The following is a 26,492-nucleotide window of genomic DNA, read 5'->3' as shown; positions in this document are numbered from 1 at the left end:
TCTTGAGAGACTAATTTAATCATGTCCTTATAATATAAGGAACTCTTAACTACATCCACCTATTTTTTCCCTCCAATGCCAAGGGAGAAGGCTTAAATATGTCAAAAGTCTTATACTCTTCAAAATTTAAAATTTAATTTTTAAACTTTAATTTTGAGACGTATTTTTTTATCAAAAAATCTTTGTCCTCATTTAATCTTGAAATTAAAATTAACAATGTCAAAAGTAAAATAATTTTCTTAGCCCTCAATATTTACTATTTTTTTAATTTGGTCCTTACCTTTTAAATATATATAAAAATTTTAAAAAATAAAATTTTTCATATTTTTAATAAAAATAAAAATTTATATTTTCAAAAATCACAATTTCTAAAAAAACTAAAAATTATAAAAAAATCTTTCAAAATTAAATATAAAATATAAAAATGATTTTAAAAATATAAACATAAATTCCAAAATCCAATGTTATTTAAATTGAATTGCACTAGCCAGGTAGACTAAGAACTATTGGGGTATCAGTCTAGTGTGAGGTAAAAACTTGATTGACCTACGAACCAATACAAATTGGTTGAAACAAGCTAAAGAATCAATTAAATTAGTAGTTGAATCGATTTCAAACTAGTTTAACCAGTTGGTTCTCAAAATAACCAATCAAACTGTTTTAATGTAAATGAATTATTTAAAAGATATTAAAAAATTTTGTGTGGCTTAATGAAGCCCCATTATTTGTCTGATAATTCAAAAGTTTGAACTGTATAAGAACTAGAAAAATGAATGAAAATGGAAAATTAGGTGTCGAAAGAGCCACTCTTTATGGGTTATTTTGAAAAGGGAAGAAGTGGTGGGGGTTGGTTGACGATGGCTGGAAGATGAGGAGGAAAACGAAAGAGGTTTAAGAGACGTGATTTCGGTGGTGATTGGATGGTATAATAGGACACCACGTGACGACATGCGATTGGCCAGCACTATCACATCAGTAAAAATTTAACGTCGTTGGTCTCGAGTATAAATTTAGTTGACGGAAAAAAAGTTTGGATACCAATTTAGGACAAAAAACCATAAATATCAATCTGAAAGAAGTAGACAAATTTGGATATTAATTTTATATTTAACCCATAGATATCAAATCAAATTTACGATTTTAATTTTTTATTTTGCTATACCTATTACAAGCCTCCTTATCTTCGTTTATATAATCATGTTGACATATATATATTATTGTATTAAAGTGGAAAAGGTATTTAAAAAATTGATGAAAATGTAATTAAATAATGACATTATAAAACTTGAGATTATTTCAAATTAAAGTAAAAGAAAAAGTAAAAGGATTAAATTTTAAAATTAAGTATAAAAGAGGACTAAAAGTAAATTTGACCAAATATAAATATCAGAAATTGCCGAAAAGAGAAAAATAAAATAAAAATGAAACCACTCACTATGTGTTCGCTCATTAAATCTCCTTTTGCCTCGTCGATTCCCCTCCCTCTCTCTCTTTCTCTTCTCTTTCTGAATTTCCAAAATCGGATCAAATCCTAATTGTCCAAATTCTCATCGTTTTAATCCAAATCAGATCACATTTCAATTCACATATAGGCGCTGATAATCGTTATTCGATCTTTGTTCATTTTCTCACTGTATCTACAGATAAATTGATAGGCATTTTGGGGGATAAGGAACCGTAAAACTTACATTTAATCCTAATGGCGTGTATAAAAGGGGTGAACAGATCGGCGTCAGTGGCACTGGCGCCGGACGCGCCCTACATGGCTGCTGGGACGATGGCCGGAGCGGTGGATCTATCCTTCAGTTCATCGGCGAATCTCGAGATCTTCAAGTTTGATTTCCAGAGTGACGATCTCGAGCTCCCCGTTATAGGCGAGTGCCCAAGCTCAGAGCGGTTTAACCGCCTAGCTTGGGGCAAGAACGGATCCGGTTCCGATGAGTTTTCTCTCGGACTCATTGCTGGTGGCCTCGTTGATGGTAGCATCGATCTTTGGAATCCTTTAAAATTGATCCGGTAAATTGAATTTGTTTGTGCTTACATTGTATTTAGCTAATTGGCTTTAAATTCGATTGAACTGGAAATGACTTTCAATTAATTGGGCATTTTTTTTTCTATTAGTTAACTGGATTATATTGTTGGTTTTAAGTGTAAAGTGTTGCATGGATGGGAATATGTTGTGGCTTTCTAGCTACTTGGGATTATATTGTTCTGTTACCTAAATGGCATTGACACATTTCTGATGTGAGCATCTCTAATTTTCTGGCTACTTCGAGGCTACAGTATTTTATGTTTGATTTAGTAGTACTGTGCCCTTGATTTGTGAGTTCTAGATACTTGTTGTAACTGTATTTTGATGACTGGTTGGTTGAAATTTGAAATTGACTCTGGATGACTTGTTATTTGAAATTTAATTCCATGTTCAATTTTTATTGCTTTATTTGTTCTTGGAGCTGGAATAAGTTGGATAAAATGAATGTTAATTCTTTGTGCCTGACTTCTCATCTTTTTGACAGGCATGATTTGCATTTTCTTTCACGTGTCAATGATATTCTTGGGCTGTTAGGTATCATAGTTAATGATAATTGGAGGTTCATTGATTAGATCAAAATATACTCATATTTGTTGTGTTCTGTTCCCGTGTTTGTACAGCATATGAATCATATTGTTTGTTTTGTGTAGGGTTATGACTGGATGATATATAGAATGTGGTTAAACGGCGGGAAACCTTTTTATTTCTTGATATTGGCTTTCAGGTTACATTTGTACCATGCTGTATTTTATTAGATGCTAAGAGTAGCAAAAGGTTAGCATTATCTTTTGGGAGAATTTTCCCCCTATTTAACTGGTTTTTGATTGGGACCCTTTGTTGCGGAAGTAGCAACTTTTTATCTGTTCCTATAGGGGGGTTGTTTTCTAGATGATTGGATTTGATTACTTTCATATTTCTCTTTTCAGAATATCTGTGCTATTTTTATTAGTTTCGTTTTTTTTTTGGGTGCTATATATGATTAAATGGTAGTAATTTTCGTGCTTCGTATCCCCAGCTCTGAGGCAAATGATCAAGCTCTTGTTGGACATCTTTCAAGGCACAAAGGGCCTGTGAGTTTCTTTTTTCTGTAATAAATGCTTGACCACAATACGTGACTTTTTTTGTCAAGCATTTGGAGATTGCATGTTATGTTACTTCTATTCTTTTCCCCATCTTTCAGGTTCGCGGTCTCGAATTCAATGCAATTGCTCCAAACTTGTTAGCATCTGGGGCAGATGATGGTGAAATTTGCATCTGGGATCTGGCAGCACCTGCACAACCCTCTCATTTTCCGCCTCTTAAGGTATGTGCCTCCTCCTCTGTATTCATGTTGTCTTTACTGTAGCAAGCTTGCCTTTTTAATATATACGCTTTGTTCAGCTGGATATCAGTCTGACCCCCCCCCCCCTTTTTCCCTCTGCATTCCAAAAAGATGGAAGAAAATGTATGGAGGCGTCTGATATATATATATATTGGTTTTTAATCATGCAGGGTAGCGGTTCTGCTTCTCAAGGTGAAATCTCATATCTGTCTTGGAATAGCAAGGTTCAACACATATTGGCATCAACTTCATACAATGGAACAACTGGTGAGTAAATGACATACACTAGACTATTTGTCTTGTCATTTAAGCTTAGGCAGGAAGATAATATTTATGGTTTCATTTTCCAGTTGTTTGGGACTTGAAGAAGCAAAAACCAGTGATAAGGTAAATTTCATGTTATCTACCAAGAGAAAATTTTCTGGGTGTTTGCATGTTGCTTCCGTTTTGATGTGGCACAACATTTGGCCTAATCTGCCTCCCCCCCCCCCATTTCTATTGCAGTTTTGCAGATTCAATAAGAAGGCGATGTTCTGTTTTGCAGTGGCATCCTGATGTTGCCACTCAACTTGTTGTTGCATCTGATGAAGATGGTTCACCAACGCTTAGAGTAATGATCTTGTAGACTATATTTGCTTCTATTGAGGATTACCATTTGTTGGGAATTTGTTAATTTCTGATATTTTTCCAACAGCTTTGGGACATGCGAAATATAATGTCACCAGTGAAGGAGTTTGCAGGGCACACAAGAGGTAATGGTGCTTGACAAGTTGATGCATTGTTTTAAACTTGCTGATAATGTTATCTTTCTTTACTTTTGGATGTTTGTTTCTGTATTTGATGCAAGAATTATATGCTATTGATTATTTTCAATTTTGCTTTTCTCACTTTCTCTAGAACTGAAAAGCAGTTGCCTGAAATATTTTCTCAATAAGAATGGCAATTACACTGGAAGGGCTAAATTATTGCTAAACTTTTTCGTTTTGAGCTGATAGTAGACCATAGAATATGAAATGCATGTAATTAGCTTACCAAGGTTGGACTAATAATTATATATTAAGATTGCGTAGGTGACCCACAGCCTCAGTCAGTAGGGATCCATGATAAATTTAGGATTTCATCACTTTTCTTGTACAGGGCATTTGTTGTTCAATTTTTCTGATACTTATCCATCTCCCTTTTCCGTTTATGCATCTATTGTTCCAGGTGTAATTGCAATGGCATGGTGTCCCTCTGACAGCTCTTATTTACTCACATGTGCCAAAGATAATCGGACTATTTGTTGGGATACAGTAACTGGAGAGGTGGGTAAATGAGTTAATTATTGATATATGTTTTAGGCTTTCCTTTTGGCTATCTGTGTGTTATTTTTATCAAACAAGTATATCTTGAATTATGTTTTTTTTTTTTCTTTTGGGGAATAGGCTGTCTGTGAATTGCCTGCAGGTACCAACTGGAACTTTGATGTGCACTGGTATCCGAAGATACCTGGAATAATATCAGCATCTTCATTTGACGGCAAAATTGGCATTTACAATATTGAGGTGTGACCGTGTTTAAGTTTCTTTCCTTTCATAATCACATTTTTTTAAACAAAAATTTCTTAGCAGTTGGAAATATGTATGATAGGTCAATTGCAATCTGTTTATCATTATCATTATCATTATCATACACTTGTTTTGGGATGGCATTTTATGTATCTTGTGGGAACTGTTCTTTCTTAATTTATGTGGCAAAATTTTGAAGCTTATAGTTCTTGCTGGCTTGTTCAAGAAAAAGATACTTGTCCAGTATCAACAATTTTGCCTCTCAGAACTCTTTCTTCCTTGGACCCTAGATGTAACACTTTTGGGTAATTTTTTTCCTTTATTTTGCAGGGCTGCAGCCGATATGGTGTTGGGGACAGCGATTTTGGTACAGGTAATCCATGTTTTTATCCTGATATTTATATGTTTGACTGTAGCAGTTGGTTTGGTAGCCTTCAGTTTGATTCTGGTAGAAATATCCATGTTTTCCATGTATGATTGTAGACTGGGTTGGGTACGCCTGTATTGAACTTAGTGCCCATAGCATATCTGTACATGTATATATTATGTATATATGACATCTTTATCAATGTTTGACCTTAGTGCTCTTAAGCTTTGGTAGTGCAGGAGAAACATACTGATGACTGCCAATATAAGTTGGGGAATATAGGTGGACATTGGTCAACTCTGCTTAATAGTCTTTATTCTTGATCTTTGTTAAAAACAAACTTCATGTTTCTAAGATTATATGTTTTCATTGGTACTTCCTTTTTCTCTAATTAATTTTAATTTCTTTTTATGCAGTGTCTTTGAGAGCTCCTAAATGGTATAAACGTCCTGTTGGGGCATCTTTTGGTTTTGGAGGAAAAGTTGTATCTTTTCGCACTCGGTCATCTGGTTCAGGTACTTCTGCATCATCAGAGGTAAATATTGTCAGCCATTGTTTTTGTTCCATTATATTTGAATGCCACGTGTTCTTTTTGGGATCTTATGCTCCTATATGTTATTTTTAGGTATTTTTGCATAACTTAGTTGCTGAAGAAACTCTGGTCAGTCGTTCATCTGAATTTGAATCCGTCATACAGAGTGGGGAGAGGTCTTCACTAAGGGTTTTATGTGAAAAGAAAGAACAAGAATCTGAGTATGTCATCTGAATTAAGGAATTGTTGTTATTTTCGTTCTTGTCTTTTTTCAAATAATTTGTTACTTCTACCAGTTAATACTTTTGATGGTTCATTTGAAATTTTATACAGATCTCAGGATGATCGAGAAACTTGGGGCTTCTTAAAGGTGATGTTTGAAGATGATGGGACAGCAAGGACAAAGTTGCTCATGCATCTTGGTTTTAGTCTGCCCGAAGAAAAAGATACTGTACAAGATAACATCTCTCAGATTGTAAATGATATTACACTTGAGGATAAAGTGGCAGAAAAGGTGGGCAATGAGGGTGAGAAAGAAGCTGCTCGATTTGCAGTTGATAATGGGGAAGACTTCTTCAACAATCTTCCGAGTCCCAAAGCTGATACCCCTGTTTCAACATCTGAAAATAATTTTGCTGTTTCTGATTTAACACCTCAAGAACCAGAAGGAGTGGAGGAAAGCTCAGATCCATCATTTGATGATGCTGTACAACGTGCATTGGTGGTGGGTGATTATAAGGGAGCAGTTGCTCAGTGCATTGCTGCAAATAAAATGGCTGATGCTTTAGTTATTGCTCATGTTGGTGATCCTTCCTTATGGGCTAGCACATGTGATCAGTATCTTAAGATGAGCCGTTCTCCATACCTGAAGGTGAATTAACTTTTATATTTTCTTTGCACTGAATGGTTTAACTATGCATATCTTTGTAGAAATAGGAATTAGATTTTAATTATTTACAGGAGTTATATTTTTCATTGGCTACAAGATTGTTATTTGTTCTCCCTTTTTTTGGGAAAATTATGTCTCAACTCTGCTGTTTCAGGTTGTCTCTGCAATGGTGAACAATGATCTCATGAGCCTTGTCAACACCAGGCCTTTGAAGTTCTGGAAAGAAACACTGGCGCTCCTCTGTACTGTAAGTTTCTATTTTGGAAATAGATGTATAGTGGTGTAGCAACAAATTATATAACTTCTTATTGCTACTATTACGGACTTATTTGTCATATTTGATGAGCAGTTTGCCCAGAGAGAGGAGTGGACTGTACTCTGTGATACGCTTGCTTCCAAACTAATGGCCCATGGGAATACTCTGGCAGCGACTCTCTGTTATATATGTGCAGGGAATATTGATAAAACAGTAGAGATTTGGTCAAGGTGCCTGACAACTGAACTTGATGGCAAATCTTATGTCGATCTTCTCCAGGTAAGTTAGCAATTTCAGAGAAACAAACAGAACTTAAGTTTGTTTGGACAGAAATCTGACAATAGGTGATTGTCTTCTAGGATTTAATGGAAAAGACCATTGTCCTTGCTTTGGCAACTGGCCAGAAGCGGTTTAGTGCATCCCTATGCAAGCTTGTTGAGAAATATGCTGAAATTTTGGCCAGTCAAGGACTTTTAACAACAGCAATGGAATACTTAAAACTATTGGGTTCTGATGATCTGTCACCCGAACTAGTGATATTAAAAGATCGTATTGCACTTTCTACTGAACCTGGTATGTGTTTTAGAAGATGGCCGATGCTTACTGCTTTAGTGCTGTTACATATGGGTTTTTGATCTACCCGTGCTAATTTTTGTTTATTCAAATTAATCATGTAAAAAAGGTGGTGCCAGTAACTAAAATGTCAACATCTGTTGACTTGGTAGAGAATTTTTTTGAGTGCTTAAGCATTGGTGCTCTAGATTAAATCAAGAACTATTAGATAATTCTATTTTCGGTGTCCATGTTTCTTTCAATTTATTTTACAAGTTTTCTTGTGACTAGCAATATTTTTGAGGACATGAATATAGCTTACCAATGTTTGAGCTTTGTGGCCCCACTAATATGTAGTTGTTGAGGATATCTATTATTTAATTGTTGCAGTGAAAGAAGGTAAATCTGCTGTTTTTGAGAACTCTCATCCAACTGGTATACCAGGCTTTGAGCCTTCACAACATATATATCCGGTACTTTATCCTACACGTTTCTTTTATATGATCTGTTTTAATTGGATGCTCCTTGATATTCTGTTCTGATATTGTCAATGACCTTTTTTGTTTTCTGGTTACTTTCCCCCTTTGCTTAGGACCCAGCTGCACCACAAATTCAGCCAAGTGGTCCTGGTAGTGCTTATGATGAAAATTATCAGCGATCCTTTTCACAATATGGAGCATATGCACCTCCTCCCTCATATCTACCTCAAGCACCACCTGCCAACATGTTTGTTCCAACCCAAGCTCCTCATATTTCCCAGGTATGCTGTATTTGGTTTCTTTTTGTGCACGACACTCAATTTTATGGTAGAAGCAATGGCTAAGTTGCAATAATATTAGTGGTTTTCTCCTGGTTTTACTTTTAATCTGGCATGCTGTCTCAGCACCTAGAGACTGGCTGGTTCAATGGATATATTCATTCACTCTATGAATCATGCCATCCATTTGGATGCATTCTGAGGAAAAGTGAGTGCCTGTTTAGAGATTGTTTGAGTGAAAAATTGGATTTAATTAGGAAAGCAAGGCCAGGCTAAAACTAGCATGGGATCATCTTGCGGCTTTTTAACTTGCAATCTTGATTGACTTGATAGTTTTTCAACCTACAAACTGCTGATGTCTACAGTTTGTGATGACTTTCCTCTGAGATCCACGAGGGGAGGAGAAAACTGGAAAAGGCTGAAAATCTGATCCATACCAGCATTATCTGTTTGTTTGGATTTGATATTTTCCGGATCTTGGTTTGAAGAAACAACTTTAGTATTTGTAGAAAGAAGATTAGCTATTGAACGGAGAAGGCTCTCTGTTGTCTGAAATTAGCACTATATCTCTGGCTAACTATTTTTTTCTAGCTTTTATTTTATTGTAATGCATGACTTTCTTTGAATTTAGCATATCAGCTAGATGGTTGACTAAAGGTTTCTTGTTCTTCCAGACAAATTTTGCTCCTCCACCTGAAACCACTCAGCCTACTGTCAGACCCTTTGTTCCTTCAAATCCTCCTGTTCTAAGAAATGCAGATCAATACCAGCAGCCAACTTCTTTGGGTTCTCAGTTATATCCGGTGTGTATAGCCACATTTAGTTTATGGTTGATGCCATTATTATTCTTCCAAGACTGGTATTTTGAATTATTTTTACGTGGCTTTCAGGGTGCCGCTGATCCTACTTATCCTGCTCCCCCTGGGGCTGGTTCATTTGCACCTGTCCCATCCCAAATGGGAGCAGCTCCTGGCCCCAGAATGCCACAAGTTGTAGCTCCCACGCCAGCACCTAGGGGATTTATGCCAGTTACTAGCACATCTGTTCAAAGACCTGGTATGGGCCCAATGCAACCACCCAGCACTACACAGTCAGCATCAGTACAGCCGGCTGCAGCGCCTGCTGCTCCTCCACCAACAGTGCAGACTGCTGATACTTCAAATGTACCTGGTAATTGCTAGTTTCTTGGTTGGTAATGCTAATGCTAATGTCATAGATGTTTATTGGATTGTGGAGATACTCTGGATGTATGGTATGTCCACTTCTCTTCTAGGATAATTCCAGAATTGGTGTTTTTCTATCCAAATAGTTAAAGGGTTTATCTCTAACATTATTACCTTTACGGAAACTTACAAAAAATAATAAATTGTCGCAAAAATGATAATTGTAAAATTTTTTTTAATATTCTTTACTCTAGTTAATCCTCCTTTTGAATTTGCATGGTCCACATTAAATAAGATTGAAGGTATAACCTGTGGCTTATGAACTCCCTAAATAATGACCAATCAAATGTGTGCTTGTTTCAACATTAATCTCTGTTCATAGATGTCAGCAAACTAATAGATTTAGAAATGTATGCATATATATATGCTGATATAAATACTTTTGGTGATAACTTTGCTTTGCTTTTTTCAGCCCACCAAAAACCTGTAATCACTACCTTAACTAGACTTTTTAATGAGACATCTCAAGCACTGGGAGGTGCACGTGCAAACCCAGTGAAGAAGCGTGAAATGGAAGACAATTCGAAGAAAATAGGCGCCTTATTCGCCAAACTCAATAGTGGAGACATTTCAAAAAATGCTTCTGATAAACTTATTCAGCTCTGCCAGGCTTTGGACAATAATGATTTTGGTACAGCTCTGCAAATCCAGGTATGGATGGGAACGGATGTTTCTGCTGGGTTATTCACGATGTTGGCAACAAGAAGCACTTCAATTTTATTTTAATTTTGATCTCTTTTCTCAAACAGGTTCTTCTCACTACTAGTGAGTGGGATGAGTGCAACTTTTGGCTTGCAACTCTCAAGAGGATGATTAAGACAAGGCAGAATGTTAGATAAGTTACGAGAATACACAAAATCTCCCGAGGATGGAATCCGAAGTCTGCTTAACTTTTCCTCATGCGGTCACACACTTGAGGCACCAATTAATCCTTTGATGTGCACAAAGAATGGCTTCTCTTGTTTGCTGCCTGCAGGATTTTGGTTCTTTTGGTTCCATTACTTGCTTCCTGCTAAAACATTGACTTCCCTTTTCACATTAATACTTTTCTTTTCTTTTCTTTTTCCTTTTCCCCCAAAGCAGATAGTGGAAGTAGTTTTCAGGACTATAATGTTGATTGTTTTTCATTAGACATCTTGTAGTATTGAGTAGTAGAGTTGGTTCCATTAGTTCCAGTTTTCACTTTCCCCCACTTTTGTGGAACCAAAATTTCCATTAGTGAGCAAATTGGATTGACATGATGTTGTTGCATTGGTTGGTTTCTGCATGGTCCATTACTTGTAAAACCCATATGCTTTTCCTCTTTTATTATTATTATTATTATCAATTAATATGAAAACAGAAGGGTTTTAATAAGATGCTTATAATTTCATTTCCTTTCTTTGGTAGCTGTATCTTAGAATTCTCCATTGATACATCTTTTGAAGCATTCATCATCAGGTTTCGGATTCAATTGAAACCCCAGGTAGTAATGGATTGACTGTCAAAAAAATCCATTTATGAAGAAAGTATCATAAGTAACGGTGATCTTTTTGGTCAATTTTGGAACTTAAATTTGACAAGGGATTGAAGTCACTTTGTCCAAGCTCTGAGTGGTAGGGTTCATTATTCTCAACATACTGTTGCTCTTTCATAGTAAATAAAATGAAAAACAGTTTATTACCCATGGTTTAGTTTTAAAAGAGTTGTCATAAGTACAAATTATGCTCCACTTAATGATCTATTTTTACTATTTAATTGTTAATAAAATACCAATATTTATATTTAATTTTTATTATTTAAAATAAAATCTGACAGGATCAAACTGATCTAAAATAAAAATTCTCACTATATTTGAGTCCAATGTTCAGCTGATTCAAGAACAAATCTATTCGATCATATCTTGGAAAGGGTTGAGGAAAGAACATAAAAATATTCTGTTTAAAATAAATATATGTTATCCCCACATATATGAATGTTTCTATATGTAAGAAAAAAATTACCCGATTCTATTTTACGGAGTTGCAATTATACATTTCAAGAAATTTCATTTTTACAGGTAAATGCTTAATACCCAAGTAGGCGTACAAAGTTGATCGTGATCAAGTGCTTTATGGGTCGTCTTAGGCATTACAATTCACTTTTATCGCAAAAATATATTGAGATTTTTTACATACAAAGGATTTACTTGTTACTAATATAGTCTAGCCTTTGCTATTTCGTAAAGAGGTTATTATGTCAGCAATAGTGTCCTTACCCATGGTAAACTAAAATTTTTGTTGTTCCCGAATTTTTATATAACCAACGTGTTTTTTTTACTTAGTAAAGGTATATACGTGAGACACAATCTACTAATTAATCTATGCCATTTAAATATTCTGAATACTATAACTATACTTGGGTCTCGTCTTATAATACCTCGAGAGCTAATGAAACTATTTTAGTGAAATTTAACTGTCTCAATTTTTGGACGATCACACCCAAAATTCAAGTTCCTTTTGAATTTCCTTCTTGATCAATGACAACGGCAGCATTTATAATAATAAATAATTAAATAATAAAATAATATTTTTTTATATTTATATCATAGCGAATCGCGTAGCACATATATATATATATATAAGAGCTTTAATTGTGTTGTCGAAACTAATCCATTAAATTTCAGTTTTGCAACTTTCATTATTTCTCTAAATTACTATATCTCAATTCCCTGATTTCAACCCAATGAAAAAAATCTCTTTTCTAATTTAGTGGATATATAAATAATGTATCAATTTGAAGTCATCTAAAGAAATCTTATGTTTGTATAAAAAATGTAAGAAAATAAATCAAGACATATTTTTAGAATTCGAAATTCGAAATTCAAAATACTTTTTTGAAGTATGATACGAAACGCTTTTTATAAAACGTAACAGTACAACTTAATATCTAGTTGATTTGATAAATCCTTAAAACAAACACAAAATGCTAACGATTAATATAAAAATTACATAAATCTTTTGAAATTGTTGGATGTGGTGCTAAAATTGTGATATCTAAAAATCATTTTTTTTCATTCATTTATTCAGTCGATTAAAAAGTATTTTTTAAGATTCATAAAAATCATATAAATGGATTTACAAAATGCAGAAGATTAATTAGTGAGCTCGCTTCAATAAATATTTTAAAAAATAAAAATAAAAATTGAACAAAAATGAAATAAACAATAAAATGGTTGGTCGTCCATCTAGTTCTAAACCGAAAACAAAAAATGGAACTCTTAAATCTAAAGCATCAAATTCGTTGGGAAAAAGGGGGGGGAGGGGGTTCAATCACCTAAAAGACAGTTACTGTAGAGGAAAAGTGTCGTGTCTTGAGAAAGTGGTCATTTTGTTTGACATTTTCCACAATTTGGAAAGAACACTAAACAGACACGTTAAGTATTTGCAATAATCAGGAAGTTTCACTTTTTGTTTTAAGATTTTTAGATTCTTAAAATAATCTCTGTTTCAACAACTTACCTTGGAATTTTGTTGAAATTCAAAAACGAAATTAAGAGATTAGAGGAAGATGATGTTTTGTTTGGTGGGGGTAAGAAAGTAAATAACATTAACTAAGGTTTATCTTGAAATATCGGACCTCTAATTATTGCAAATAGTTGCAGGTGATGGAAGAAAGCATGAAAAGAAGAATCCAGTTCAGTTTACGTCTTTTATGATGAATGAAATGGACATTTCATTCTCCATGGACCATGGTGATGGTTGGTTCTTTTTATGTCTTTCTTAATACCCCTGTATAAAAATAAAAAAACCCAAAGAAATTTCCATTGTTAGGGGCAGGTGGGCACATTCACCCAGTCATTCAAAGGGAAGGAAAGGAACCATACATTACAACTGCACAACACATAATAAGCTCAAATGATGAGCATATTCGAAAAAGCAAAATAAACCCACATTACCCCCAAACTGCAAGTCCTACCTGAGCTGTAAAAACTAAACAACCTTTTGATATTTGCAAAAGGAATATTAGATTTTCACGCTTCCTGCTAACAACTAATAGACACATTGCCCCTTACTCTAAAAGTCTTGGCATTTGAAACCAAATTTGTTTGCTTTGTGTCATCTTCTTCTTCTTGTCTTAATACTGTTTTTTTTTTTGTTATTTGTCAGCACAATCGAAGGGGTTTTGCCCCCAAACTACTACCATTAAGAGTCAACTTTGGGTGGGTGCTTGTGCCCAATGCCTCTATGCAAACACCAAATGAACCCTCTTATTATATTTACAAGTCCTTTTAAAGTTAATATATTTTTTGTTGTCCAAGTTGCGACTTAAAATTTATGGGTTGGTCTTAGATTCTAGAAGCCTTGCTTCACCTGCTTTCTTTATTGGAATTCTGACTTGCAATAAGGTTTCCCATTTTCTCAGTGGACAAATTTAAAAAACTACAGTCAATTGTGCAGAAAGAGATTGATGTTGAATTTTTCAGTTTCCTACCATCTTCCTTGACTGACTATTCCATTTGTACACACCTTTTTTGTTTACACCCCAAAAAAGAAAAAAAAAACTGTTTGAATATGATTCATTAACACTTTAACAAGCAACAAGTTGGAGTCTTCTAAAAATTTTATTAAGTGACTTGTATGTATTACTTTTAATCCTCTATGAACCAAATCATGAAATCGGAAGATATCTTTAAAAAATATAAATTGAAGAGACAGCTAGGAAATTTCACAATCCGAACAAAAGAGAGAGAGAGAGAGAGAGCTGTGTAGATTTTGAGAAGATCCCATTCCCATACAAAATTCCCACTTGGAGCAGTCCTTTTTCCAAATTGACCCACCATTAAAATAATATACTAATAGCTCTTGATTTTCCAGAAATGAGATAAGACATACAATAATATCAATAAGGTTAAATATGTAATGGCCCATCAGGATCAATTATTTTTATCATATTAGCTATTAACGTCGTTTTTCTTTCTGCCCTGTATGCTTTGGGTAACATTGCCTATTTCAGGAAGGCACAAAGAACACAAAAGAACCCTCAAAGCAAACTATATTTGGCTTTTAAACCTAAAACCCCATCATCATGCATTCATACACTTCCAAGCTTGCATTTGCAGGTAGGAAGCCTTGTATATGAGAGATACTTTGGATGAAAATTCCATAAAAAGTATAAGTGTCAATTTGGCAACTTCATTTAAATTATAACAAAAATAAGCAAGTTGTTGAATATATTATTCAATTATTGTAACAGCATGTTCAAATTAAAAAAATATCAAAATCAGTCTTTAACTCGTGAGTTTGAAATCACTTCATCTATGGATTTAATAGCATTTTCATCATATCTATGCTTTGCAGCAAAAACAAGGGTATAAAATGACAATAAGCAATATCCTAATCAACATATACACACCAAGATGGTAACAATTTAAAGAACCTTGAAAATTTTGATTGGTTGTTGAACAAGTTACCCACAAATATACATGAATTAGAGGTGCAACCAAGAGAACCTAAAAAGCATGAACTTTTACTCTCCATTGCTAATCATTTCAATGTAAGAAAAAACAATTCATGGTGAACTACATGTCACCTACAGCCTGAGAACTGAAACTAGGTTGAGAAAACCCGTCCCCTTTCCCTGAAAACAATTCACAGCTTTCACCAGTTGAATGATTCCTCCTCAAACCAAAACCACCCTTCTCATTTCCAACATTCTTTTGTCGGCTCTTTACTTGGTTACCGTAGCTTTTGTTACCAAATCTATGGCTAGAAGAAGCTTTGGCCTCCCCATCAATGCTGGTGATGCCCATAAGTTCCATCAAGTTACTCCTAAAGCCTAAATCAGAATAGACTCTGCGCGAGTCCTTGGCAGCGAACGTACCATGCACTGCATCCAAGTTCTCCTGGGCATTTCTAAATTCGACCGGACGCCCCATTGTTTCCACCATCATACATGGATTGTTGAAACCATTCCATGAATGTAAAGGAACCAATTTGCTTAACCCAGTTAACCAACCGACCACCTCTTTCATTGCAGGGCGACGCTCCCTACAAGACCTCACACATTTAGCTGCAATGACAGCCAATTGCTTCCTAACTATAGGATCCTTAGGAGGTAAAATCCTTGGATCATAAACAGCAACAATATTCCCTTTCTTTACAAGAGGGATTGCCCAATCAACAATAGAAGGTGGTGAATGTGCTACATCAATAGCTTTCCTACCACTTATAATCTCTAACAACAAGATCCCAAAGCTAAAAACATCAGTTTTTGTACTCAAATTACCAGGGGTCACATAACCTGGATCAAGATACCCAATGGTACCAGCTGGTGGGGTTGATCTAAGCCTGTAATCATCAACACCACACCTTAGTGCCAACCCAAAATCACCCAGTCTTGCATTGAAATTCCTATCAACCAACACATTAGCAGATTTAACATCCCTATGGATAATTGGAGGTTTTTGTGAGTGAAGTGTCTCTAAGGCTTTGGCAACTTGCAAAGCTAATCGAATTCTTCGACCCCAATTCAAAGGCCTTGAAGAATTAGAGTGAAGAACATCATACAATGTGCCATTACTCATAAATTCAACAACCAACAACCGATGTTTAGCATCATTAGAAAAGCCAAGAAGATTAACCAATCTGGGACTCCGAATCGTTGACAAGATTTCGATCTCGTTATTGGCTTCTTGGTTGGTTTCTTGGTTCCTCGAAGACGGTCTCTTGATGGCAACGTGACGTCCCCTGAGAACAGCCTTGTAGACAGCACCATGGCTACCTTTGCCTAGAAGCCTTTGGTCAGAGAAGCCCTTGGTGGCTGCTTCAAGGTCGCAGTAATCAAACTGTTGGATCTTGATGGATTTTTCCTGCTTGTCGGCGGCGGCAGCTTTCGAAGATGAATTCTGGGTCGTTTTGGCGGCGGAGATTACAGAGACTGCCGATTCTGCTTTGCAAGAAAGGTAACCCATCAAAAAAGATGGTCTTTTTTTCTGGGTCTTGATTATTGAAGAGAAATTTTGAGAGTTCACAAGCAATACAACCCAAAACTCGAAACTTTTATAATTTCATTGGTGAGCTGCAAGTGCATGTAAAGTTGGAGACTTTTTCAATATCGAAGAGCAAAGGAAAAAGGGGTTTTGGGATTTGGAAAACAAAACATGAAAAATGTAAATGTTTTGGGGATATGGTGGCGATGAGCAAAGAGCCCGCCAAATTGGAATCCCAAAGAAATATTTAACCTCTAATTATGCCATGGATTGTGTGTGCTTTACTTTACATGTTGGCTTGGGTGAGGCTATCATCTTATGTTTGATTAGTTTTACCTGTATTTTCATAGGCACCAAATACTACCTTTTTTGGTTCATAACCATCAACTACTATTTCTACGCACTATCTTTTGTGCGTTGTTCCACTAATTTACCCTACATACTAATTGTGGTTAATTAATTACATTTATATTTGTAACTCAATTTGGTAGGTCAGAAATAATAAAATATTTATTTTTATCATAGTTGTGCTAGTTAATAATGTCATATGTAATATGAAGGTGTTTATATTAATAATTAAATTATATTTTATTTTTTTTACTTGAAAAATGAGTATATTAGTCTTCGTAGTTAAAAGCTGATTTAGCAGATAGAGTAATCAGACACATAAAATAATTGTAAACTTTGATTTACATTTAACCATACTTTCTTCAACATGGTAATTGAAAGCGTTCAGTTAAGTTGGTATTAAAAATAAATAAGGATGAGCTAAACCGATCTTTTGAAGCTTGAAAAACAGGTTTCAGATGTGTTTTTGTTCTCGAAGATGCTATTAATCTGCATTTGCTTTGGAATCTGGAAACAAATTACAAACCATTATCATACATTAAAATTAATTGATCATCCATTCACCTATGTCAGCATAAATACACACTGATATTTACATATGATCCGGCTATGGCGATTTTGTTTCTAACTTGCCAAAGCGAGATTTCAAGGACGATTTTATCAAGTTCCAAAGTGAGAATTTGGATCCTAAAAATCTCACCATCACGGATTTCTTTGATCCTTCCTTCACAAATTCCAAGTCCCTAGTGATGTTATTTTGAATGCTTTCCATTTCCATATCATCAAGCAACGGCAATCCAACTGCACCCTCAGATTCCAGGTTTTTTATCCATCCTCGTAGCAAATAATTCACCACCTGTATGAAATAGCACAACATAAGACAAATAAGCTCCGATCCAATGGCTTAGGGACCATAAGTTTAAAGGAAAATAGACAATTTACAGTACTCGACCGATTTTACATGCCAATAAGATGTGAAAAGGAAGCCTATCAACAGCAATATACCTCAGGAACTTCATCATGAGGGCAGTGACCGGCTGGGCTGATCTCATAGTATGGAGCTTCGGGAACTTGCTTTTTCACCTGACGTCCCCAGACAGGCTTAACCCAGGGGTCTTCTTTTCCATACATGAGACAGATAGGTACGTTGTTCATATGACACCTAAAAGTAACAAATAAACACAAAAGTCCATAACTTGAAGCAGATAGGTAACCTTTCCACATAGAATGGTCCGATTTGGCTATACCAGTAAAAAATTTATTCATACTACATACCTCGATAAAGCCTCCCTGAAAGACAGCTCTCCTTGAGGAGCAAACATAATTGAAGCAAACGATGCTGCAGCAGCAGGGTGTTGTGTTGTCTCAAGGATATGAGAAAAGACTTTGTCAACATTTACAGAATGATCTGCATAAACCTGTCTAAGTACATCCGCGATACTTTCAGGATCACTTATTTTCTGCCAACTGAAATCAAAAGGTGCGAAAAGAAGTTAAGAACAAGAAGAGATTTTATGTAAAGAAAGTGCAGCAGCTGACCTTAAACTTTTTCGAAGCTCTTAAAAAAATTGCTAAACATTTAATGGCGATGGAATGGCAATTACATGGTGAGAAAGCCATATCATCTAAATAAAAAGGAGAAAGAACTTACACAAATTCCGTCAGCTTCCTAACGTTTTCGGGAAGAGGAAATGTTCCGGACCATGAAAATATCCTAGCTAGCCTAGGTGATTTTATTGGATTAGGAAAAAATCCCCAAAAAGGAGTTGCATTAAGTAGTGTAACACCCTTCACTAATTGAGGATTGCATGCAGCAAAGTATAGGGCAACAAATCCTCCGAGTGAGTTCCCTACAATGTAAACCGGTTCACCAATGACCTGTGAGAGAAAGAGTTTAGGTCAATATTGCAGTCTTTACATTTCATTCAACTCAAACCAAAGAGTTGTACGATAAAAAATTCATAATCCTAAAAAGCCACGTTAGATAGAATGCAAGATTTCCTCGCTAAACCATCTTTTTGTCAAAGTCTATAGGGGACGAACTTCCCCTTCAGCAGGTGTAACAAGCAAATTAAAACAATAGCAAGTAAATGTAGCAATTAAGTAATGTATGCGCACCATTAAGATCTTAAATAAAGATGCATAAAGTCTAGATAAATGACATGTATGTAAACATGTAAATTGTACCTCTTCTACGAAATGGCGAACCTGATCCCGCCATAAATCCATGGAGTAAACCAGACCATTTGCCCATGGTTCAGTTTTATCCCCAAATCCCCACAAAAAATCCTTCCCTTCAGTGATACCCTCCTCCCTGGAAGGGGAAGTGGGATCTTCAAAAGGCAATGACATGCCTTGCCCGAGAAAGTCGATCGCCCATACCCTATACTCACGGCCTAAATCCTTCAGTTGATTTTCATAATGGAAAGACCCAACACCAAAACCAGGAAGGAAGAGCAGCGGCGGAGAATTCACGTTTTCAGCACCCGATTTCTCGTAATGAACGTTGAATTTGGGTTTCCACTGCCAGAAACAACTGCTTATTCGAGCACCACATTCACCGTTGGACTCATCAGGCAACCCTGGAATCAACACTTTGGTTACTGATTGCCCAGTTTCTGACATCCTCCCCATCTCATCTTCACTACCAACCACATAACCATTATAATTCCCACTCAAGACCTTTGGATCAACATTGTTAAACCCTTCAAGAGCCTTGAATGGCCTTGAACCTTTCCCATGATAAACATTCTTCAAAAACAGGTGATGTTTATTAGGTAAAACCAGTGACCCACTTCTAAATTGAACTCTAGTACATAAAATTCTGTGTTTTCTACACAAAGGGATCTTTACTTGCTGTCTACTTGAACTTTTCTTTACCACTAATCTCCGATTTAAATTACAGCATCGAGGGGAATTGTATGAGATGACTTCCATGCTTATAAACTTGGCTCTGTGATTTTCAGCAAAAAAGCAAATATCTTAGCAAAAAAGTTAACTTTACCCTATGGGTTGATCTTGATTAAGAGAAACAAAAGCAATCAAACCTAGCGTAGAACATAACCATAACCATGTATAAAACTGTCTACTTTTTACTAACTTAGGACCTTGAATTCATGAACGAAATGAAATATTTATACACAGAGCACCAAAAGACGAGCTTTCTGGGCAAGATTTATTCTTAAAGAAAAAAAACCTTAAAATAAATTAAAAAGGAGTAACTTATTAATAAATTATATACGCTTTAGCATAAACAATGGAAGAAAATTGACGAATCAACAATAGCAAAAAAGATTCGTTTATTCTTAAAATAATAATAAAGAAAAGGGTGAGATTAAACGATGTTTTACCTCTAATTCTGAAAGACAAGTGACATTGGGCTTTGCTCTTTTGTTTTGGGTTTTGAGAAAAATTGCAATATTTTTCCAAGAAAAGAGGAGATTCTAGCACTATCTATAAAGAAATTGAGGAAAGTTGGGTTGCTTCAAAGCTGCTGCTTCTTCTTATAAAAGGCCAAGAAATATAATGACTTGTCTGACCTTTTTTCAGAAAATAATCCAACTACTTATTTCTTATTGGTCTAATACTATTCCCAATCCCTGTAAGTTTCATATATTTCAAACCCTAACTGTTTTGATTTGCATAATAAAAAATTGATTAAATTGCACATGGTCACTGTTACATAATAAAAAATTTCGATATTACAATGTGCATTTAAGTATGTGTATTCTAAACCTTAAATATGTAAATAATTGTATATAGGCTAGATTCTTTTGTTACATCAATTAGACTCTTTTCTACGAAAAAATATATATATATTTATTAGTCAATTCTTAGTTCAAATAAATCACTCTTCTTCATTTGTTTCTCTTTCCTTACCTTCTTGATTAGTAAAGGGTTTTTGTTAATTCGGTAGAATTTGACATATGGCGATGTTATTTCCAACCGACATACCAGATGAAATTTGATATGTAATCCTATATACAATTATGTTATTATAATATATATATGTAAGTAATATACCTTAATCATATAATACTAATTGTACATATTATAGTATACTATAAGATTAGTTACATGTTTAAGGTTTAAGTTACATACGATTAATAGAAGAATGCACACTGTAATATTATAATGTTATAATAATTATTATATAATCACAATTTAATTATATAACAATTGATATATTATGTCCTCAAAAGGGTATGTATACTATAATATGTAGTAAAGATATAATTATTTTAATTATGTAAATATTAGTTAATTTTTTGTTTAAAATAGTTTAACTAATTGAGTTGATCAAATAATAAAAGGGATAATCACAAATCTAGAAATTCTCATCTCATTGTTCAATTAGGGTTATGAATACAAAAAATAAAAATTAAGAGAAATTACATAATATTTAAGAGAACAAGATGTTATATAAGATATATTTTTTGATAAAATTGTAAACATATTTAAATTTACATTTAATTTTTGAAAATATTTTTATTGATATTTATATGTTATTTATTAGTTCGTGTAAATGTTAATTAAAATGGAAGGGTTTTGAAAGTTAACAGATGTGAAAGGTGATTAGTTTAAATTAAAAAGGAAAATATACCTGTTTGGATTTCCCACAAATAAATATAAAAAGAAAATAAAGCGAGTAAAAGATGTTTTATTAAGAAAATTAAGGGATGGAAGGAAGAAAGAAAATAAGAGTTCGGGAGGTTGAGAAAATAGGCAGCAAATAGCAAATAGCAAATAGAAACTAGGAATTAGATTTATGAAACCAAAATGAATGAATTTGCCACCTATTTACTTTCACCATTATCTCCCACCAGAATAAATAATGAAAGCTACGATACATTGTTCCAAACAAAACCACATCCATCAGGTTTTCAACGTGAATTTGTCCAAACAAATTCGAGTTTTTGCCGTGTTGGATTGGTTTTGGATTCTTTGTTTGATAATGACACCAACCACTTGCTTTTACATCATTACCTTTTTTTTTTTTTACATTCAAATTAACAACATTCCTTAGAATGTATCAAGTTTTGCTATACGCATTTTGTTTGTAAAAATTTAAAACATAAATATTTAATGGCAAAATAGTAATTTTAAGCGCCTCAACTGCTCCATATAATGAAACTCCTTCGGTCTATATATCAAACGGTTGGAGTTTTAGCAATGGAGAATAAGGCCAGCAGTGTCTGAATTCGAGCCCAATAAAAGCATAGATGCTGTGATAACACTTATGTGGGCCAAGCTTGCCAGGCCCAGACGATTCTATGTACACACTTTTGGTTTGTTTATATGTTAACAAGCTGCCTCATTACAAAGTGGGATGCTCAATTAGCTCTTGATGCCTGCCCTAATTAGCCCTAGTTGCCCCCTTTTAGTCCCATCAACACTGCTCTTTCACACTTTTTTTTATTCGTCACTCCTAGTACCGTTTTCTATTGTATGTGAACTGAAGGCACCACTTTCACTTTCATTTCCATCATTGAATATCGCCCAAGATTTAATTGATTCTTTAAGCTAACCCCATTTCTTAATTGAAATTATTTCCACGTTGACCTTTCCTTTTTCTTACATCAAAGCGCTAACCCTAATTAAGCGTGTTAACATGGATTGATTGGATCTTTGTTTCCTGAGAATCCATTAGGGTGTTAGCATTACCCTTTTACTAATATCTTTTGTGTATTTGGACCATAATGATGAACCCTAAACCCAAAAGCAAAGCACTAATGCTGTATAAGTTTTGAGGATTCAAAATAAAGCTGAAAAGCCAACAAATCTTGTAATGTAATTATTAAGTATCAGCTAATCCTATAGCCAGTAGAAATGTACAAAATATATAAGTTTGATAATCTATGGTTTGAGCCCCTTTACTAGGCTGAAATTTAGATTTTAACCTATCTACTTTAATTTGGCATAATTCAGTCCCTTTACCTATGTAATGTCAGCTGTTACTATTTAAGTGATGATGTTAATATTTTTTTTTTACTATTATTTTATCACACATTTAAGGATACATAAGAATTCAATCAACCATATTCAATTAAATAATAAATTTACATGTTAATGAGCAATTTAAACTGATTTGAAGAAAAATTATTTCATTACTTTTAACAATAACACGGACATATTTAACATACTAAAAGATAATAATCAAATTAAGCCAAATTAAAATATAGAAATTAAATCCTAATTTTGAGCATAATAAAGAATGATATTAGCCAATCATACTATAAAAATAAGTGGATCAAATCAAATTAAATTAAAATAAAAAAATTAAATTTCAAATTTGAGTAAAATAGACTAAACCATAAATATACCATTTAAGTTGGAGGCAGGCAATTACTAATTTGCAGTTTTACGAAGAAGCAGGGCGGCAAGACAAAACTCAAGTGCCCCCCCTTGATACATTTGGTAACAAGAACCAACACCTACCATAAATCCCATCTCCTACTAACACCATATTTATTAATGAAGCTAGTTATATAGACAGAGATAGATACCAAATACGAAGAACAACCCAACATTTACTCTTCTTTTCTCTTACGTGAAACCCCAAACAGCAAGCTTTCTCTCTCTGTTTCACTAACACTGAGAAAAGGACACTGTTTTCCCTTTTTTTATTTCTTCATCAGGTACCTTCCTTCGTTTTACAGCAACAGCCCACTCATGCAATCAACATTTTCTCTTTATAGATGATATCACAGAAGACAAGTTAATAAGCTAAGGGTATTTCGTTTTTAAGTAAATGAGGTGTAAGGAACATTTAACTGACCTCAGTAGCAGCGTCGGCGTCTGCGCCACTTGTCTCCGGGAGCGTCTTCTTGCGGTCGTCGCCGCTCAGGCTCAGGCTCAATTAGCACGCTCTGCTGAGAGTCGTCGGAAACCTGACCCGCCGCCGTTGGTTTTCCCTCGGTCCGTTTCTCCTTACGTCAGTCGACGGAAATTTGACGACGACGGTGACAATTGGATCCACCACCAGCGATTCTACAGCACTCCTCAGGTGGGTCCTACCTACGGAGCCACGACCAACGGGGATTTCGAAGCGGCCCGATCATTCACGAAGAAAAACAGGGTCTCGCTTTTTTCGAATCTGTTCAGGTCGAGATCCGAGGAATTTAATTCGGATCCTAACGTTCGTTATCGTCGGGACTTGTCAGATGAACCGTCCTCGCCCTCGTCATCTCCGTCTTGGTTCTCGGCATTCTTTGCTGTTCGTCGAAAAAAGCAGCAAATTTCGAGAGCAACTCATGTAGAAGAATTCGGCCAATTCGGTACCGGGGACAGGAAATCATACAGGATCACAAATAGAGGAATGTCGCCGGTGATTGTAGCAGATACGGGAGATGGGTGTGATCGATTACCATCGGGACTCTCGCCAGAAGCTTCCCCACGGTGGAAGAGGACACCGACGGCGGCGAGGAGCGGGGTAAAGAACGTATCGGGATTAGCTTTTTGCATGAGCCCGCTGGTGAGGGCGAGTCCGAACCGGCACTGGAACCAGAAGAGCGGTTTGCCGCCTGACATATCATTTACCGGCAATGGTAGGCCGACAATGAAACCCCAGCTAGCCACCGCAGCGGGGTTTTCCGCTAATAGGTCGAGGAAGCTTGCTGATATGGGCACAGTCAATTATAACCGTTAAGCGCGGTAAATCGTTGACATTTCACTGCAAATATTGTGAAAGTTATAAAATTATCGCTTTTTACTTTTTATCAAATCTGGTCAAAAAGGGAACGTTACGGTTTTGGCAAGCTGCTTTTCTGCAGTTTTATGCTGCGATTTGTAATCGTCAGTACTAAGTGTGATTTTGTTTCCTTAAAATGAGAAAGAAAAGGAAAATATGTCTACCATATCTAGTAATAAGTCTAATTAAATCTTTATACTTTTTCCAATCAAAAATATTTAATTTTTCACTTTTAGTTTAAAATTTAGGTCTAAACAAGTGAAAATGAGATGATACAATTTTAACTCGTCTCATAAAATTTTTAATTACAATTCCATTTAAATCAAAATATTATATATATATATATATCTCATGTGTTCAATATTATAAGCATAAAGAGTCAAATAAGCAAATATATTGGCATAATGATAATTTTAGAATCTAAAGCTAGTCCGTTTTGTTACTTTGACTTAAATATTTTTGATCATTTCAGCTTTTTCATTTTTATGCGAGCTACCTAGTTAACATGATTGAAATTGTAATACTTCAACCAACTTTTTCTTTAAAAATAGGCTTAATTTTAACTTTACAAAAAAGTTATTTTAGTATTTCATTTAATTTTTTTTATCTTTTTTAATTTTTAAATTTGCGCTGTTTGTTAAATCACCCAACATCTGTTAACTTTACTAACGTGGCATAAATATGGATTGTGAGATGGATGCCACGTCAACAATGCTAATAAATGTTAATTTTTCTATTCATTTTGAGGTGATTTGATAAACAATACAAATTTAATGGTTAAAAGAGGCTATAAAATAAATAGAGAGTTAAAATAATTTTTTTGTAAAATTGAAAGACTAAATAAAATTATTATGTCTTAAAAATAAAGCAATTTAACTAAAATATAAAAATATGAAGATTAAGAGCAGAGACCCCAAAAGGAGAACTATAGCCAAATAACAAAATTGATATTTATCTGTATGCCCAAATAAATTTACTGTGAAATAACTTATTTCCTTCATAAGTTAGTCATGTCAACAATTTTATTTGCTTACATGACTTTCGTATGCTTATAAATTGGTGAAGTGATATTTTTTTTAAATTAAAAATCCCCCCCAAAAAAAAGAAGTGAAAATTGAGGGATTATTTTCAAATGTGAGAAAAATATATAGACGGAGGGCATTGTTAGAACTTATTATTATTTCATTTTGAATTTGCATAGTTATTTAAAAATTAGAATATATAATGAATAAATAGATTTGAGGTGAAACAATGGAACCCATTGAATGCAAAATTAAAATGAATTTATATATTCAAATTATAATACTAAATCGAATAATTATTGTTGAAAGGAGGTTGAATTTTTTTAAAAGTATTATTCGCTTAAGAATTAATGAATTCTTTAACAGAAAATATTGTTATTGTTTAGAGTTTTATCCCTTAATTTCATAGAAAAATTTAGATATTAACATCCTACATAATATTACTTATGAAAGGAGTACTTGAGGATTCAAACTACCAACTAAAATTTGTAGCCATGATTCCACTTCAACAATTTAATTTCAAATATTCATAAATAGTTAATTTGACATTATTATTCTTCTAAGAAAGTTTGTTATTATATATTGGTGTTGTACCCCATATTTACTTCTAGAAAAAGATTACCGCACAATTACATATGAATTGAATGAGGTGCTTGGTTATAGCATGGCAGGTTTTGTGTCACCGGAGAGAGGAAATTCATGAAAAAAGGATGATGAAGTGGAGGTTGTTCGGCCGCGTGGACAAACATTAAAGAGGTGGCAGAAGGGTGTGTAGGTGATGGTGGACCCTCACCCTACCTATAATGGAGTAAATATTGGGAGGGACCTATCCTCCTTCCTATTAATGGCGGCGACTCCAAGACTTTGAAATATGGAGACTCAGGCAGCAGTCTCACGCAGGAGACATTAATATGAGTGATAGTGTTCGACCTATTAATGACGGTGCTACCAAATTATATCATTTTTCCTCCCACTTTCCTTTCATTTATTTATAACTGTTTCTACGT

At 34.6% G+C, this 26,492-nt stretch overlaps 4 protein-coding genes across 4 annotated transcripts; 2 read left to right on the top strand and 2 right to left on the bottom strand.

The window, feature by feature from the left end:
• Positions 1-1,434: 1,434 nt before the first annotated feature.
• LOC107929664 (protein transport protein SEC31 homolog B) lies at positions 1,435-10,852 on the top strand. Its single transcript, XM_016861153.2, has 22 exons — positions 1,435-2,016; positions 3,048-3,102; positions 3,213-3,335; positions 3,524-3,620; positions 3,704-3,740; positions 3,858-3,963; positions 4,048-4,105; positions 4,560-4,657; positions 4,778-4,897; positions 5,231-5,273; positions 5,684-5,802; positions 5,893-6,020; positions 6,133-6,670; positions 6,843-6,935; positions 7,038-7,223; positions 7,304-7,517; positions 7,887-7,969; positions 8,089-8,256; positions 8,928-9,056; positions 9,144-9,423; positions 9,889-10,127; positions 10,226-10,852. Exons 1-22 carry the CDS (start codon positions 1,700-1,702, stop codon positions 10,313-10,315), a joined length of 3,321 nt encoding a protein of 1,106 aa, XP_016716642.1. The 5' UTR covers positions 1,435-1,699; the 3' UTR covers positions 10,316-10,852.
• Positions 10,853-14,863: 4,011 nt separating this feature from the next.
• On the bottom strand, positions 14,864-16,805 carry LOC107929690 (serine/threonine-protein kinase-like protein At3g51990). Its single transcript, XM_016861186.2, has one exon. The coding sequence runs from the start codon at positions 16,405-16,407 to the stop codon at positions 15,016-15,018; it is 1,392 nt and encodes a 463-aa protein (XP_016716675.1). The 5' UTR covers positions 16,408-16,805; the 3' UTR covers positions 14,864-15,015.
• Positions 16,806-17,281: 476 nt separating this feature from the next.
• Positions 17,282-20,308, bottom strand: LOC107929683 (pheophytinase, chloroplastic). The gene is made up of 6 exons (XM_016861178.2): positions 20,124-20,308; positions 18,961-19,726; positions 18,425-18,651; positions 18,049-18,240; positions 17,779-17,935; positions 17,282-17,629 (listed from the first exon to the last, which is right to left on the bottom strand). Exons 2-6 carry the CDS (start codon positions 19,708-19,710, stop codon positions 17,381-17,383), a joined length of 1,575 nt encoding a protein of 524 aa, XP_016716667.1. The 5' UTR covers positions 19,711-19,726; positions 20,124-20,308; the 3' UTR covers positions 17,282-17,380.
• A 2,733-nt stretch (positions 20,309-23,041) lies between these two features.
• Positions 23,042-24,657, top strand: LOC107929629 (uncharacterized). The gene has a single exon (XM_016861124.2). It carries the CDS (start codon positions 23,525-23,527, stop codon positions 24,419-24,421), a length of 897 nt encoding a protein of 298 aa, XP_016716613.2. The 5' UTR covers positions 23,042-23,524; the 3' UTR covers positions 24,422-24,657.
• The last annotated feature ends 1,835 nt before the right edge of the window (positions 24,658-26,492 follow it).

Source organism: Gossypium hirsutum, chromosome A08, assembly GCF_007990345.1.
Source record: "Gossypium hirsutum isolate 1008001.06 chromosome A08, Gossypium_hirsutum_v2.1, whole genome shotgun sequence".
Taxonomy (NCBI): Eukaryota; Viridiplantae; Streptophyta; class Magnoliopsida; order Malvales; family Malvaceae; genus Gossypium; species Gossypium hirsutum.
This window is presented reverse-complemented; position numbering and strand designations above follow the sequence as displayed.

Bases quoted from the DNA above. Each gene is read 5' to 3' on its own strand.
- LOC107929664 (XM_016861153.2), top strand. From the start codon at position 1,700: ATGGCGTGTATAAAAGGGGTGAACAGATCGGCGTCAGTGGCACTGGCG. The intron at 3,621-3,703 runs GTGAGTAAATGA...TTCATTTTCCAG, and splicing joins TTCATACAATGGAACAACTG to TTGTTTGGGACTTGAAGAAG. The intron at 6,671-6,842 runs GTGAATTAACTT...CTGCTGTTTCAG, and splicing joins GCCGTTCTCCATACCTGAAG to GTTGTCTCTGCAATGGTGAA.
- LOC107929690 (XM_016861186.2), bottom strand. From the start codon at position 16,407: ATGGGTTACCTTTCTTGCAAAGCAGAATCGGCAGTCTCTGTAATCTCC.
- LOC107929683 (XM_016861178.2), bottom strand. From the start codon at position 19,710: ATGGAAGTCATCTCATACAATTCCCCTCGATGCTGTAATTTAAATCGG. The intron at 18,241-18,424 runs GTAAGTTCTTTC...TTTTGATTTCAG, and splicing joins AGGAAGCTGACGGAATTTGT to TTGGCAGAAAATAAGTGATC. The intron at 17,936-18,048 runs GTATGTAGTATG...TGTTACTTTTAG, and splicing joins TTCAGGGAGGCTTTATCGAG to GTGTCATATGAACAACGTAC.
- LOC107929629 (XM_016861124.2), top strand. From the start codon at position 23,525: ATGAGGTGTAAGGAACATTTAACTGACCTCAGTAGCAGCGTCGGCGTC.